Genomic DNA, 17,732 nt, shown 5'->3' on the forward strand with positions numbered 1-17,732 from the left:
TATATAAACATCAACCAGATAAAGGTTGGGTTGGGCTCGGGTTGAGGTCTCGGGTTGCCCGACCCAACCCGAACCCGATCGTTACATAAGTTATAAATGATAATTGAGTGTGGAACATCTATGTTGAAGACAATAGGAAATTCCAGTACCATCAGGTCTTATTAATCCACGCCATTTTCTGGTGACTCAAGCTAACAAGATGTGCTAGATTTCTCTCTCAAATAGATTGCTTACAAGTATAGGACCCTAGCCCAACCCGAGGTTCCTATACTTCAACCCTAACCCAACCCAACTCAACCCGCCCGACTTTCAGCGCCTACACCAGCCAGCTAGGTGGTGGAAAAGCTCTGTGGACCCACCATGATCTATGTGTTTTATTCTCGCAGTTCGAATGTTTTGCCAAATAGGCATATCCAAAGCTCAAGTCAACCACATCACAATAATATATTGAACTCTTACCATTGAAAATTTTTGGGGTTCCACCACTGCCTTTAGTTGCTGTCTAATCTATTCATAAAGTCACGTTACCTGAATGAAGGGAAAACACAAACATTATTACCTCAATCCAATGCTTCTGTGACTTACTAGAAGTTTTGAATGATAAGCATTCAATCCCCACTATTTCATATGGTGTGGTACACTTGAGCTTTTGATCTGAATCATTTTATTCAAAAAATGATTTCACAAAATAGATGGATGGAGTGGACAAAACACATACATCATTGAGTAGAAACCTCCTCATTCTCCAGCTTAGCACTTTCTTGATGGCATATATCATTGACAGGTTTAGAGTCTTCCATTCAACCATTTGTTATGTAATTTCCATCTTTAAGGAAAGTTTCGGCCCAAAAATAAAAATACAAATACAAAGGCATTCGGCTATTTTGTCTGTGCACTTGCAAATTTTAGTAGTGAATTCTGTTGAATTCCACCACATACGTCCGTTATGGTTATGGTTATGGATGCTGCTGCAAGCACCAGTTTCACCATTTGAATTGACTCTATGGGTGGTTCCCACTTTGAGTTGTGCTTGATTGGGGCACTGGTCACATTTGTATGACTGTATCATTGAAAATTGGTCAATTCAATATTAGAGAAGGCACTCTTTTTTCAACAGAATTCCTAAATATAGTGATGTCCTGATAAATTTTCTGAGTAAGACGTGCCCGATCGAGACGTCTGCCTTTTTTTTTGTCTTTCAAATTTTGGAGGGTTATGACAATCTTCTTTGCATCCTTCCAAATTTGTTGGATGTCTCCAAAGAGATGAGACATGAGTCTTTTATTTTGCATATAGTGAGAAAAGCATGGTCATTTTAATATTAGAGAAGGCACTCTTTTTCAATAGTTTTCCTAAATTGGGTGATGTGACCCCATTGAGGGGTCTGCCTATTCTTTTTTTATTTTTATTATTATTTTTTCTTTTGACGTAGGGAGGGACGTGATAAGGTCGATCACCATCTTCCTCAAGGGATAACTGCCCCGAAATCACAGAGGTCCCTGGACTCCTCAAAGAGATTCTTCGAATCCAAAGGGGATGAAAATAGAAATAATTTCTAATAAATTCGAAATAAATTGATTGATAAAAATAAGTTTTTAAAAAAATGGATTTACAATCCTTTAAATAGTAAACTCAAACCTAGGACAAAATTTTAGACTCAAACTCCATAAAAACATGACTTACATATAGACGATCACCAATCCTCCTAGAATTCACGGTTTTTGGCAATAATTAGTAAGTGTCCAATTTGGCCTAACCATGTTATTCTTTTAATTTTTTTAAAGCCCTTGTCATGTTGGTTACGACTCCTACAACTCAAAGGATCAACAGTTATAATCGAATTAAAACTTACTATTTATAGTAAAAATAAAAATAAAATGAACTTTTGACCGTCAATATGAAGGAAATCTATCAAATTCAGTGTGGGCAGCCAGGCATAGCAGGGTTGGTTCGGTAAGGTATCTTCTCATATCCCAAAATCATATATAATATGTCGAAAACTCATTCTAATTTATGAGGTATGAATGTTTTAAGGTTCTGACGGTCGTAAACATTTCTGCCTCTGATCAAACCTTCCTTAGTCCATCTTTACCATGAAAGTATCTGCAGCCCGCTCTACATCGTCTTTCTTTCAAAATTGGGAGGGTTATGACAATCTTCTATGCATTATTCCAATTTTACTGGATGTCTTTAAAGAGATGGGACGTGAGCCATTTATTGTGCATATAATGCTGTTTATGAGAAAAGCTGGTCATCAGATAGAGTATGATTAATCATATGCAGGCACAACCACTGTCCCCATACAGTGGGCCAAGTAAACCCAATGGGTACCTTAGTCAAGCCCACGTGGGCTGGGTATGGGTGTAGCTAAGTGAGTAGGGTTCGGGCTCTGGGTATCAGTTCAAGCCCAATTAATAATTGGGCAGGGCCCATACTTGAACCCTGCCTACACCCAATTAAAATATATATTGCAAGTTACATGTATTTCCATTACTCCAATTAATCTATAGTAAGTTATTAATAATTCTTAGGCATAATTAGCACTTTCTTGAATTAAATTAGATAACTGCTTAAAAAATGAGGTAGGCTCCTTCAAAGGTTAACCTTATCCTACAAAACTTGTATGTGAGCCTTTGCAAGCCATCCAACAGGGGTGACCATCATGGAAGTGGTAGGCCCAAATTTCAAAAAAATCCTGCCATATCACGTGGGCCACCAAATGGATTTGGAAGTGGTTACCTCTTGATGATTAGCTAGTCCTGAATTTTGGGGCATCCCATTATCATGATAAGGATCACTTAATGTGTGGTTTAAATGGCATGCATGCACCAAAGTAAGCCCCAAGCACAAAGTATGTCAAAAAGGAATTGAACCTAATATGGGATTATACATCTAATGGTCAGAGCAGATTTCACATACCCATCATGGTGGGTCCTGTAAAAAATCAAGGGTGGCGATACTCTCCCGACTCTTCCAAAACAGCTCACATGTGGGCAAATATATTAAAATAAGAATTTTATAAGAAGGCCACTCTTGATTTTTGACAGGGCCCACCGTGATGTGTATGTGAGATCTGCTCCGGCCATTAGATGTGTAATCACACGCATTCCTCCCTCAACTGTTCCCAAAAAACAGATATGTGAGCAGATATATTAAAAAGAGAATTTTATGGGAAGGTTACCCTATGTTTTTTACAGGACCATTGTGATGTGTATGTGAGATTTACTTTGGCCATTAGATGTGTAATCTCACATTATACATGAGGCCAAAAATCAAGCTAACTTGTGATACAAGTGGGCCACACCAAAGACCATAGTTGGGAGAGAGACATCTAACCCTTGATTTTTATAGGGCCCACCATGATGATTATACGAAATCAATTCCAACCATTAGATGCCACACCAAAATTTAGCCATAGGGCTAAAAATTTGGCCAATATGTAACTCCATTGGGCCACATTACGGGAAACAATTTGGAGGGTGAGCATTGTGCTATACACTAGTTCCAATCATGTGGCCCACCTAAATCATGGATGAGGCTGTTTTTTGGTCCCTGGAAAGGTACTATGGTGATAATTACTTAGATTCATAAGTAGCTTATTAAAAATATATTTATTTTAAAAATAATGGAATTTAAATTCTATATTAAGTGGTTTTTATTATAAAATTTCTTTTTAAATCATAAATTAGTACTTTATAACTTAATCAGTACATGACACCTGGTGGATATCAACATGGGCAATAATTTTAGGCCTGACATGAGTATCCAGCACGTGCGAGGTGGGAACTCCGCACGGGAACATATTAACGAAAGTGGAGGGACACTCACACCATAAATAGGCCGGGCTTAATTTCCCGGTCCCTGGGCCGGACCTAATTTTCCTAACCCCCAGTGGGAGAATAATATATTAGCGAGGCATATTTGCTGCTCTCAAGATTCAAACATAAGACCTTCTGCTCTGATACCATGTCAAACAACCACGTGCTCCAAAAGCTTAAGCTGTTAGAGTGCAGTATATCAGTGTATATCAAGGGACTTTATCACTTCAACATGAAATTGGATGGGTAAAACAATGATAGCCAATGGTCCAAATTCGACATATATGAGTTACCCAATCGTTCATATCATGGTGGATCTTGCAATTATGTATTGTTAGAATTAAGAAAAATAGTAATAGGCTTAAACCGCATTAAAATGTTGCTATCTTTAAAGTGATATTTGCCTCTTGGGTTTGCGAGAGGGTTGTCGGCAAATCTAATTTTAAGATAAATCACGCCTGTGGCTTATGAGAATAGTGTCCTTGGACCTGTAAAATTGAAAAAACCACCCACTGAACACTCATGCACACAGTTTCATTGAACACTTTTAGATAGCTTATTTAGGAATGGAGAGAGAAGGGTTTTTAAGGAGATTATGGGACTTTGATAGATCAAGTTGAGATTATTTTGAATTTGGAATGACCTGAGGATGACTTTTTATAGACGCATAAAGGATACCTTGAAGTTCTTGAATGTGTCTATTCAGTTAACATGAACATACATACAACCTTTCATGAATAGTCACATGTCTTTTCACTGTCTTTTGATTTTATTTTTTATTTTTTATTTTTTATTTTTTAACACACGCACACGCACCCCCACACACTCACGCTGTAGTGGTTTGCAACTGCTGGAGACCCACCCACCATACACAATGCCTTTAGCATTTACTATTGAGGATGGAGCACGGCTGAAATCACACTGTTTCAAGGATACAAGCTGTCCAATTGCTGTCCATCAAATGGACGGTTAAAATAAAAATGCCAGTAGTCTACATTCAATGGGAAAAATCAGACGGTTAAGACCATTAGATCAGTAAAACTTTTGGGTGTGGTCCATCCATAGAATGGTGCAGAATTTGTATAGTATGAGCATAGTTAATGATGCAGGGATGGACGTGATGAGGTTGATCAATGTCTTCCTCTAGGGATAATTACTCCGAATCCAAGGAGCTTCCGCGGACTCCTCACATAGATTCCTCGAATCCACGAGGAAAAATAAGAATAGAAAAATAAAAATAAATTCAAAATTAAATTGATTAATGATTTTTACAAGAAAAAATAAATTTACAATCCTTTAAATAGTGATATCAAACTTAGGAAGAAGTTTCATAATCAAACTCCAACTCAACCTCCTTAAAAACACAACTTACCATAGATAGTAAACTTACTGAAGTTTCATAATCAAACTCCAACTCAACCTCCTTAAAAACACAACTTACCATAGATAGTAAACTTACTATTTATAGACGGTCATGATTCCTACTAGACTTCATGATTTTCAGCCAAAAATAGTAAGTGTTCAATTTGGCCAAACCACTTTATTCTCCTAATTTTTCTAAGCCCTTTTCATGTTGGGCACAACTCCTAAAACTCAAATGATCAAAATTTATGATCCAACTGAAACTTACTATTATGGAAAAAAGGGAAATAAAATGGACTTTCGACCGTCGATCTAATGGAATCTGATGTGGGCAACCCATCGGGTTGGCTGGCTACAGTAGCTTCTCATATTCCAAAATCATAGATGGTACGTCGAATAACTCATTCTGGTTTGCGATATAGGCCTGTTTTAGGATTCTGATGGTCCTAATCACTTCCGCCTCTGGCCCATCTTGGCCATGAAATTGTCAACAACCCACTCTACATCAGTTAACAAAATGGATTGAAGAAAAAAAAAAAGGACATGGGAAGAAATTTTGAAAGAAAGGTAAAGACATTTGGGCAATCTGAGGGTGCGTGGCTGCTTAACAACCAATAATTCAGATCTTCTATCCACATGCCAGGTTAGCACATTAGGTGTTTTTGGCACTGGAAGTTCCCAGTGAGCTAATCAGCTTTAAATCCTCCCTCTCTCTACAAACTGCTTACGTTCTCTGCAATTCCCAGTCAAAATGGGAACTGTTATCTATGTGTGTCCTGGCATTACTATCTGTCTACATTCACCATTGTTTGTTAACCATGATCCATTACACAGAGGTGTCGTGCTGGATGGTGACGGGCGAAAGACAGGCAGCACGGATTCGTGGTCTGTACCTAGAAACCATATTAAGGCAAGATATCGCGTTCTTTGACATGGAAACAACAACTGGAGAAGTCATTGGGAGAATGTCTGGGGACACCATCATCATTCAAGATGCCTTGGGAGAGAAGGTGAGTGATGTTATTCAATAACCATTCCTATTACTATTCAAACTTTCACCCCATTAGTTGCATCAATACTCAATCTGGAATCTGGATAGATAAACACTGTTAGGCTGTATTTGGATGCACATTGAATTGAATTGAGTTGCAATAACTAGCGAAATTTGGCGAAAATGGTGAAACTATAACCGCCTTAGCATTCGCAATTTTAACTACATTACTTTCAAATCGGACTTAATGCAGTTCCCTATCATGAATAATGTGGCAGTTATAATTTTGTCACATAGAAGTAGTTATTGCAATTCAGTTCAATAGTGCACCCAAACAGCATTGGTTATCTTTCAGTAATAACTCAATGAGGCAGGATCCCAAAACCATGATAGTACATTTTTGGCCAAGTCAATTCCCAAAATGGAAAGCAGGCATAATCAAATCAGTCAGGCTGGGTGTAATGGTGGATCCCCAACTTCCATTTCAAAACCATGTGGCATTCAAGTTCTATTCCAAAAGCCCAACTCAAAACAACTATTGCAAATGAATTTCATCAAATTCACAACCCCAACATTTCAAATGATATGAATAGTCTCCATAACTGTTGCGGTATTTTATGCTTCTAGTTTCGATTAGAGGTGTATTGCAAACAACGGTATCCCAATGCTGTCCACATTCTTTTAAACCAATTTACCACACTATAGGACGTACCTATGAAATGGATCAGATGCTAATCGATCACAGTGTGCATTGCCAGTGACATGACAATTCTCTCTTTTCAGGCAGGGAAGTTCATACAACTTGTTTCAACTTTCGTTGGTGGCTTTCTGGTAGCATTTATAAAAGGATGGCTTCTCGCACTCGTAATGTTGTCGTGCATACCTCCTATGGTTGTAGCTGGTGCAGCCATGTCAATATTCATATCGAAAGTGACGAGCCGTGGGCAGGTAGCATATACCGAAGCAGGAACTATTGTAGAACAAACGATTGGATCCATCAGAACGGTAACCACATGTTGTGCACAAGACACAATATCGATAGTCCATGCATATGATGCCTTTGGCACCCTCAGATCACTAGAAATTTTCGCACTGATTCCTTATTTCGTGTATGTATGCAAGGTTGCATCCTTTACTGGTGAGAAGCAAGCGATCACGAAATATAACAGGTCTCTGGAAACTTCATACCAGTCCACTGTCCGACAAGGGGTGGCCTCTGGATTAGGAATTGCCGCTGTTCTGTTTATCATATTCAGTAGCTATGGATTAGCTGTGTGGTATGGCTCCAAATTGATACTTCAGAAAGGGTACACCGGGGGCGATGTCATCAATATCATGATAGCAATCATGACTGGTGGAATGTAAGTTAGAATTGGTTACTGCATACATGCATGATCAAGTAGAAATGATATTGCAAAGAAAAATAAAATAAAATTACGGAAGCGATTAGGTCACCTTGGTCTTGTGCAATCTTGAATTATTTTTATTTTTTTGAACCAGGTCTCTAGGCCAAGCTTCCCCATCTGTGAATGCATTTGCAGCAGGGCGAGCAACAGCATACAAGATGTTTGAGACCATCAAACGGAAACCAGAGATCAACTCATACGACACAAGTGGAATTGTGTTGGAAGATATCAATGGCGATATAGAACTGAGAGATGTTTGTTTTAGCTACCCTGCAAGACCTGAAATTCAGGTATTTTCTGGGTTCTCGTTGCATGTTCCAAGCGGCATGACTGTGGCTCTAGTTGGAGAGAGCGGCAGTGGGAAGTCGACGGTGATCAGCCTGTTGGAGAGGTTCTATGACCCCCAAGCTGGTGAAGTGCTCATAGATGGCATCAACTTGAAGAAGCTGCAGCTTGGATGGATAAGAGAGAAGATCAGTCTTGTTAGCCAAGAGCCCATCTTATTCACAACTACTATAAAGGAGAATATCGCATATGGTAAGGCGGGTGCTACATTGGAGGAAATCAGAACAGTAACTGAGATTGCTAATGCAGCAAGGTTCATAGACAAGATGCCACAGGTCACTTGCTTGTACTCTTTTTTTTTTCCTTCTTTTTTTTTTTGGGTAAATTCATACTACTCTCACAAAGATTTTGTGGGTGGCATCAGCTGATTCGATTATATTGTTGTGATCTATAGGGGCTGGACACGATGGTTGGTGAGCATGGAACCCAACTGTCTGGTGGACAGAAACAGAGGATTGCGATTGCGAGGGCGATTTTAAAGGAACCCAAGATACTGCTTCTTGATGAGGCGACGAGTGCATTAGATACCGCGTCTGAGCGAATAGTTCAAGAAGCATTAGTGAGGATTATGGTAAACCGGACGACTGTGATTGTTGCCCACCGTTTGAGCACAGTGAGGAATGTAGATACAATAGCAGTGATGCGTCAAGGAAAGATTGTGGAGCAAGGTAAATATTCTAACATTTCATGAAGCTCCATTTCCTTTGATCTTCTTCTTCTTGAGAAGTACCTGATATCTTTGAGTTGAGGTAACAAAAACCATTTCAAATTCCATGTTAAAATCTAGATATTCATTTCTTTCAATCAGGTTCTCATTCAGAATTGATCAAGGATTCTGATGGGGCTTACTCTCAGCTCATACGCCTACAAGAGGATAATAATCGAGCTGAACAAATACCGGCCATCGACCCAGATGAGATTGAATCAAGCTTTGATAATGGTGAAATAGTTGGTCAATCTAGAAGCCAGAAGTCCCCTTTAAAGCAAAAGTCCCCTTTAAAGATATCGATGAGCAAAGGTTCTTCACGTGGAAGCAGAACGCCCTCCCCAATTTCCTTTGGTTTGCCTGATATAGTAAGCTTCTCGGAGGACATCCAAGGAGGAGGAGAACAACATGATGAGACCAATCATAAAGCATCAATCAAACGTCTTGCCTACTTGAATAAGCCTGAGCTGCCAGTACTGCTGTTAGGATCCATTGCTGCAGTTACATATGGAGTAGTCTTCCCTGTATTTGGAACTTTGCTTTCCGTTGCCATCAAAATCTTCTACCTGCCCCCCCACGAACTTCAGAAGGATTCCGTGTTTTGGGCCCTCATGTTCGCAGCCCTGGGTATTGTTTCCATGGTCGCCTTACCGCTGCGGGAATATCTGTTTGGAGTTGCAGGTGGTAAGCTCATCCGGCGCATCCGATCCTTATCATTCGAGAGGGTAGTCCACCAAGAAATCAGCTGGTTCGACGAACCTATGAATTCGAGGTGGGTTCGCACACTACAATCCACTTGTTTTATCTCTTAGCTTTTCTAACTGTGTGAAATTCTTGTTCTATTTTAGTGGGGCAATTGGTGCAAGATTGTTGGTCGATGCTTCAGCTGTGCGAAGCCTTGTAGGGGATGTCTTAGTGCTAGTAGTACAGAACATATCAACCATCACAGCAGGGCTGGTAATTGCCATGGTAGCTAACTGGCGATTGGCGCTTATAATTCTAGCTTTGCTTCCTTTAGTGGGTTTGCAAGGATATGCTCAGTTGAAGTTCGTGCATGGTTTTAATGCAGATGCGAAGGTCAGTAGCTCGAACTCGGGTTGATCTTCATGAATTTCTTCATTTTCTACACAGTTACATGCAACACATGAGAGAAATATGATGTTTTAGTCAGTCATTAGACTTTTGGGATTAAGCTTAACAAGATTTTCAAACTAAGTTGATAATCTACTCAGAAAAAAAAAAAAAAATCATGCAAGCAGAATAACTATTTGGAGCTTTCATTAATGTAAGATTTATTGCAGGTGATGTATGAAGAAGCCAGTCAGATAGCGAACGATGCTGTTAGTAGCATTCGGACAGTTGCATCTTTCTGTGCAGAGAAAAAGGTGATGGATCTTTACAAGAAGAAATGTGAGGCCTCGATGAAAAATGGAGTCCGACAAGGAAACATAAGTGGTCTTGGTTTCGGATTCTCCAACTTTGTGCTCTTCTGCAGCTATTCCCTCAGTTTCTATGCCGGAGCTCGCTTTGTGGAAGATGGGAAGGCCACATTTCCCCAAGTTTTCAGAGTAAGTAGCAAGATTTTCTTTTTCTTTTTATAATTCTATGTATTGTTGTTACTCTTTTCTGCTTCTTTGATTTGTCTGGTGATTTTTGAATCGCAGGTTTTCTTTGCTTTGACAATGGCTGCTCTTGGAATTTCAAATACCAGTGCAGTGGCTCCAGATACCGCTAAAGCTAAGTATTCAATTAGTTCTATTTTTGCGATTCTTGACCGGAAATCGAAGATCGACTCGAGCAACAATGAGGGCATGACATTACCCAACATAAAGGGCGACATTGAGTTCGAGCATGTCAACTTCACGTACCCAACTCGACCAGATGTACATATATTGAGAGACTTGTGTTTAAGCATTCCCTCTGGAAAGGTATCATTTTCGCAATCTAATTGAATTGAAACTGAGGCAAGAAACCTACTGTGAGATTTCCAAATCTTTCAACTACTGATATTGGTGTTTTTTGTTTTCTCAGACAGTTGCTATTGTGGGAGAGAGTGGTTGTGGGAAATCGACCATAATTGCCTTATTAGAGAGATTCTATGATCCTGATTCTGGTCGGATATTGTTGGATGGAGTGGAAATTCAAAAGTTCAAGCTGCAATGGCTGAGACAACAAATGGGGTTGGTTAGCCAAGAACCGGTATTGTTCAACGACACGATCCATGCCAATATAGCTTATGGGAAGCAAGGGGAAGTATCTGAAGAAGAGATCATTGCAGTTGCAGAAACAGCTAATGCGCACCACTTCATATCTGCACTTCCCAATGGATACGACACTTGTGTAGGTGAGAAAGGCGTGCAATTGTCAGGTGGCCAGAAGCAACGGATAGCCATTGCTAGGGCGATACTGAAAGACCCAAAAATCCTATTACTTGATGAGGCAACGAGTGCATTGGATGCAGAATCGGAGCGTGTGGTTCAGGAAGCATTGGAGAGGGTAATGATGAACAGGACGACCATAGTCGTTGCTCATCGTGTGTCCACAATCAAGGGAGCTGATGTGATTGCGGTGGTGAAGAATGGTGTGATCGTGGAAAAAGGAAGACATGAAACGCTGATGAAGATGATCGATGGAATATACGCATCTTTATCAACACTTCGAACAAGCTCTTTGACATAGCAAAAGGGAAGATGGTGGGAAAGTACTTGAATATCCTTATCTATTACTCACTTCTTGGCTGCTACAAGGTGTGAGGATTGGAATGGTTCTAATATAAGCTTGTTATGGATTCATTCTCTGGTTTCCATGAAGCTCTTAACTAAGAATTTCCAATTCTAATAATGTATTGTGCTGAGCCATGTGAAGTTATGCATGAATAAGCCTATGTTTTGAAATTTCCTTGAGAGAATAATGTTGAATGTGTGTCCCCTTTGGTCCCACAGGAACCATACATCTTCTCAGTGTTACCATAAATGAACTATGTTTAAAACACTTGGCTTCGAAATTGATCCCGGCCTTTGATTTGGAGTTGAATGTGAGTCATTTGAAAATGTTCTCTTCAATGTTCTTCATTCACATGCCCAATGTCATGGTCAGAACCATGTACTACTAAGCTTTTGCTGTTGCTAATACTATAGAGTAGCATTCAAAACATGGGTGGTTCTTATCATCGGACCATCTCGGCATGTCAGCTCCAATTGGGAAATACATGCTAGCAATTCTGAGTTGCAACATAGGCACAAGTAAAACATTATTAGGGGAATAAGAATAATTGTAAAATGACTCAATTTTAAGGTCTACTAAAACAACCACATGATGAGTTAATGCCATGTTTGTCTCAAGATGTCCAGGTTTTTATTAAAACTAGCAAAATGCAAGTGCGCTGCACCATAGATCACAGGAATTTATCAAAGGCACATGGTGAATTAGGCAAAATCAAGGAAATTTAAGGTAAATGAAAATAAATCATGATAAATTAGGGAAAATTAAGGCAAGTTTAGGGCTAAAGATCACGATTGCAGTAGGACTAAGGAATGTTAATGCGAACCCAGCCTTATTTCCTCCTTGCAAAGTAGGGTAATCGCTAGAGAGTACTACCAATCCATCTATATTGGACCCTTTGTCCTTGGTAATAGCAGAGAGAGGACTACCTGCCCATCTATGTTTGGTCCATCGTCTAGTTCATCATCTAATCTAGACAATTAGCCTATGGTTTAGTTCAACAAAATGACATGTCCCTCAATAAAAAGTCTAGATTGTCTAATCAATCTAATTTTTATCATATAACTCAACCATTTGATCAATGTATTCCACTAAATCTTCATTCATCATCCATTTTCAAGCTCTTGATTGAACAGCTAGCTTTGTCTGATCACAGTGTGTATTCGGCCACAACCAATTCGAGGCCCAATTGAATTTTGGGGTATATGAGCAATCTAAGGACAAGTATAACAACTGAACAGTCCATATCAACCAATGATCAGTCTCACATGTATTAACATGTATTATACAAAATACATAGTGGCATGCTTTCGTGTAATCCAAAGCTACTTTATAATGGAAATATTGAATTCAATTGCAGCATTATCAGGATGTTGATGAACATCTTGGGGCAAAACTTTCAATATCACAACCACATTTAGAGACATCCCCCACCATTACCAATGCCGCTCCCCAAAACCTCAAGAAAAGGTTAGCGTCGGCATTCTAAGAGCTAGTTCCTCATTATGAATAATTGAATACTGAATAATTGAAATTTAGTCATTTTGCAATCCAATTCAATGGTGCAGCCAAACACATCCGAAATAACAGCTCTCTGTTACAGAAACAAATATTGTTTGAGAAAAGATTAGCCCCAACAATTTATCTCACCAATTTACTAAGTTTTGGCAACTATCTCACTGTATATATGGCATATGTGAATTTGAATCTACACCATCCAAATTGTGGGATCCTTTGTGGATAGAGCACAGACTGCAAATGCCGGCAATAAGGATGATTGTAACTGTTGATGCTGAAATCTGGTTGTCCCTACTAGCCAGTCAAACACTTGCAAAACAGAAAAACACTTGGGGTGCCAGTTGTGGCTGGGAGCCCTCCGATGCCTAAGTCAGGCTAGGCACGCAACAAGAGTAGCAGGGTTAGGGTAATTGAGCTTACCTCTCTCTTTAACAAGGATCCCTATTTATAACTTATGAGACCACTTACGTATATGGCAATGAATCTGCTAGATAGGTCCGTATCATAAGATGACTCTATTCTCGGATACATCATGCCTTCTTAGGCATGATCCTCGGCTGAGATCTCGGAAGGCAATCCCACCCGTGTACGGGAGGATCCTTCCTTCTATTTTGAGGTAGCGGTCAGCTCCTGAGGCCGAGGTTGATCACCGAGGCCGACCTCTAAGTTGATGGTGGAGTCTGACCTCTTGGGTCAGGGCCCTTGGTCAAAGTTGATCATCGAGGCTAATCGCTCTAGGTTGTCTCTCAAGGTCGGCATACATAGCCAACCCCTTGATCGAGACAGTGACGTATCAGCTCGGCAGCTGAGGTCGTTATCCATAAGCACCACTAGTGGTGGTCGCGAAAGTCATGGTCGGCATTTGAGACCGAGCTTACTATCCGATCCTTCAGGTTGGGGTATTTCCTCTGACCTTCCCATTTTACTCCGGGTGATCAGTCAATCCGATTTTACCCAAAAAAGTAACCATCTGATTGGGGACGTCAAATGGAAAGTTGAGAACGACGATGGTCGACTGTTTGAATTCAATTGGTGAAAGAAAACGGCCAAGAGTGTTTGATCAGTGCAATTTCCTACTTGTGGTCCATCATCACTGGGGTTTGCGATTTGGATGGTCTGGATTGGGATACATAAATGCCATGTACATGGTGGATGAGTTGCTGCTATTTACTGAAGCTTTTGCTAGAAAATAGACAATCCTAGCCTTTATGACATGTATGGATCATACCCACTGTACATGTGGCATTCATGTAGCCAATCCAGGCCGCATTAGTTGTATGCCCTACTGTGGATGGGGCATGGTCCAAAGATCACAACGATCATATGATTAAATGCTCAATCGGTTCTGTTCAAATGGACAGTGAAAAGTAGACAAGATCAGCGGGAGTAAATGTCCACCAATGAACAATCATAATTGACCAACCAGTGTAGATTTTTTGGTCATGGTGAAGGGATCAACAGACATGGGATGAAACCCTAAAGATTAGATCTAATAAAGCATAAGGAAGCCTCCTTGGATGTGTGGAGGGTGTTGCCCAAAATGAAACTCTATGTTGTTTTTCCAACCAAGCAATGAACACGACTATTTAAAGGCGTATCTTTTATGTTGGGAATAAGCTATTTCTTGGCGAGGATTTGTAGGTCCTTCTCACTCATGTGACCCAGCTGCTTGTGTCATAGATCAGTAGAAGAATTATTCTATGTTGTGTTCACCTCAGCCCTAAATAGTTGCGCTTGTGTCTTGTATAAAGTACAACACCTCTTGTCTCTTGCCATCACAAGGGACTCTTTTGTAAGCTTTCACTATCCACCACTAAAATTCTTGTTGTAGCCTACTGCATCCAATCTCCTTGAAGAAATTACATTAAGTGGAAGATCGGGTACATGCTTCCCATCTTTAAGAACCAACGTGCAACCAACATTGGTCTCAACATGCATATCACTCATCCCTATAATTTTTTAATAGTCACTCTTACCCATCCTCACAACACCAAAGTCCCTCGACTTGTAAGATGTGAAGAAGTCTTTGCGCAGAGTAGCGTGATATGAAGCACCAATGTCACAACCCAATCTGTATCTCAACAAGTGAGATTGAGACATGCCTATTCGCAACCCGAGAAGATAATAATATCACCATCTAAAACAACCACTGTTGTGTCCTCCTCCTCTTCTTGCTTTCCCCTCCATTTTTCTTTCTTCTTCTCCTTTTTAGGCTTTTGGCACTCATTTTGGTAGTAGCCTAGTTTGTCGCAATTACCAAACTTTTGCTTCTCCCTTGATTTTCTATGACAAGTACTTCTGATTGAGTGGTACTCAAGGATTTTCTTCTTGTTTCCTCATTCAACAAGCTTCCCGTTGCTTGACTTATGGTAACAACTTCATCTAGAGTGAAGTTACTTAAAGACACCGCTAATGTCTCCGAATTATCGGGCAAAAAATCGAGTAGTAATAAGCCCCGCAATTCATCATCTGGCATCATTTTCGTATACGAAAGCTGATTCACAATACTTTGAATTTCATTCAAATTCTTTGCAATTGAGCTTCCTTCTTTATACTTCAAATTCACGAGCTTCATAATCATAAAAGCCTTGTTGTCCATTGTCTCTCTCATACAATCCTTCCATTTTTTTTCCAAAGTGATTGTGCCAAAGTTTATGAAGATACATAATGAAAGACATTGTCATTCAACCATTGTCAAATAAACCAAACGGCTTTTTGGTCTAGTTTCTTCCACTCATCATCGGTCATATCTTTCGGTTTGGCCTAATCACCTACCATAGGTGCACACAAGTTTTTACAATACAATAAGTCTTCCATCTTGGTTTTCTATATCATTCAACTATTTCTATTCGAACTAACCATTCGACTTGTGCTAGCCTCCATGATTCATACACAAAATAATTAGAACTAACCTGGATCTATGATATCACTTATTAGGAAGCCACACATCCTTTTCTTCTATGTGCAAATCAATGGGATAAATAATACAAAAGATTTAATGGATGACAATCACTTCTAACACAAACAAGAAAATCATCAAACATGTAGGATGCAAGAGACACTGAAATTTTTTACATGGAAAACTCTCCCATGTGACAGGAAAAAAACCACGGGACCTAGTCTAGAACAAATCTATTATATTAAAAATAATAGAAATATAATCATCAAGAAAACAACCTCTCTTGAATGCTCAAATACATCACCTAAAAGGTCGATTTCAAGCAACAATAAAAGAAAGGAATTTCCTCACCAACCAGGGATTATAGAAAAAAACCCCAACACAACCCTTGAAGAAGTCAATGGAAGAAACCCGTGTTTTGGATGGACCCTCACGAACCTGTATGCGAAGACTTTGGTGGCAGAAGGCTCTTGCTCTTCCTCTTCAACAAAACATTCTCTATTTTCTTTCTCCTATTTTTATCCCATGATAAAAAACTCCATTTGTTGCGGAACTCTCCAATTGTCCCACGAGAAGATAAGGTAAAAGACCCTTTTACTCTCCTTTTACTTGTCTGAAAGACCAAAATACCCCGCACATATGTCAAAATAAATTACTTTATAGCGTGTTCGGGCGGTGGGATTAGAAGGGATTCGGTGGGATGGGTTTTAAAAAACATAATTATTACCCATGGCAGGGACTGTCCCCTGTTGCCATCGGATAAGATTAATTCCATACTTTGTTGGTAATACAGTGGTACATTGAATGGATATACCCACCATCATTTGAAATTAATGAGAATAACACACACGTGTTATATCTAAACCGTTCATTTATTTTGTAACCTCATTTTATGGCATGAGCCTAAAAATGGGGTAGATCCAAAACTTATGTGGCCTGAAGAATTTTTCAACGATAAGTATTCAATTCCCTTTGCTTTCTATGGTGGGGTCTACTTGAGCTTTAAATTTACCTGATTTTTTGGCCCATGCTCTAAAATAACCACGAAAAATGGGTGGACGGTGTGGATATAGCCCACACATCATGGCATGACCTACACAACTTGCTAAAATTGAGTGAAATTGGCATGGGATCCGATGCAATTCCATCCGATCTAATTCGCCTTTCCATTCTTCCCAAACATGGAGCGGAATTGGCACAAGACCAGATGAATCCCATCCCACCTAATCCCTTCTAAGCCCACTGCCCAAACACGCCCTTAGGCCCACACGTATAGGTCCCACCTCTGAGAAGGAACCCCATGAGGGACCAAGAAAGAAAGGTGGGTACAGAGTGAAAGGCAAAAGATACGAGTTTGCTGGGAGAAGAGAAGAATTTCTCCCCCTTTCTCCAAAGAGGCGATCTTAAGATGAATGAGATTGCAAAATCCAAAAACCTCTTACTTCACCTTCGAGGTCTCAGCAGCTGAGGGAGATGCACCAATAGAGATGACGTAATCCCTTTCTTTCCAAAGTGGCACGTAAAATACCAGAGCTGATTTACAAGCTTTTCAAATAATGTGGACCGGTCACAACCGTATGGCTATCATGGTCCAGTCGCCTTGATTTTTGGGATGTGGCTCATCCAAATGGTGTATCAAAGGTCATGGTGACACAGATATTTTCATGGCATTACTCCAGGACCTCGTGAAGTTGTGACTAGGGGGCATTTTGATTAGGGGTGGAAATGGGTTGGGTGACTCTGAACCGAAACCGGACCCTCAGCCAATTACCTTACCCTTTGTAACTACGTAGCTCACTTAAAAATCACATAGATACTTCAAACATGCGAGGGAAAAAATAATCATAATAATAAATAAATTTTAGAAATTTGAAAATTAATTGATTGATAATTGTCTAATGTGCATGTTTCCTGTTTTACCGTTAATAAAGAAAAAGAAGAGAAAAAAAAAAAAAAAACCTAAACC

The 17,732-nt window shown here is 39.7% G+C and overlaps 1 protein-coding gene and 1 long non-coding RNA gene across 4 annotated transcripts in view; one reads left to right on the forward strand and one right to left on the reverse strand.

Moving 5' to 3' along the window:
• The window catches only part of LOC131245656 (ABC transporter B family member 4-like), a 52,584-nt gene extending 41,257 nt beyond the window's left edge, over positions 1 to 11,327 (forward strand). Inside the window, exons 3-12 of one of the 3 annotated variants that reach the window (XM_058245257.1) lie at positions 6,015 to 6,194; positions 6,959 to 7,176; positions 7,294 to 7,532; positions 7,672 to 8,197; positions 8,317 to 8,590; positions 8,731 to 9,400; positions 9,477 to 9,705; positions 9,930 to 10,196; positions 10,293 to 10,556; positions 10,660 to 11,327. In XM_058245257.1, the coding sequence (XP_058101240.1) occupies positions 6,029 to 6,194; positions 6,959 to 7,176; positions 7,294 to 7,532; positions 7,672 to 8,197; positions 8,317 to 8,590; positions 8,731 to 9,400; positions 9,477 to 9,705; positions 9,930 to 10,196; positions 10,293 to 10,556; positions 10,660 to 11,307 (3,501 nt within the window). In that variant the 5' untranslated portion in view covers positions 6,015 to 6,028 and the 3' untranslated portion in view covers positions 11,308 to 11,327. The remainder of the gene's footprint in view (positions 1 to 6,014; positions 6,195 to 6,958; positions 7,177 to 7,293; positions 7,533 to 7,671; positions 8,198 to 8,316; positions 8,591 to 8,730; positions 9,401 to 9,476; positions 9,706 to 9,929; positions 10,197 to 10,292; positions 10,557 to 10,659) is intronic. The other 2 variants (XM_058245255.1, XM_058245254.1) reach the window with 2 other exon arrangements.
• On the reverse strand, positions 7,878 to 16,306 carry LOC131245657 (uncharacterized). Its single transcript, XR_009170945.1, has 2 exons — positions 16,205 to 16,306; positions 7,878 to 9,751 (listed from the first exon to the last, which is right to left on the reverse strand). It is a non-coding gene; the product is annotated as an uncharacterized LOC131245657 (long non-coding RNA).
• Between the last annotated feature and the right edge of the window lie 1,426 nt (positions 16,307 to 17,732).

Source organism: Magnolia sinica, chromosome 5 (genome assembly GCF_029962835.1).
Source record: "Magnolia sinica isolate HGM2019 chromosome 5, MsV1, whole genome shotgun sequence".
Lineage (NCBI taxonomy): Eukaryota > Viridiplantae > Streptophyta > Magnoliopsida > Magnoliales > Magnoliaceae > Magnolia > Magnolia sinica.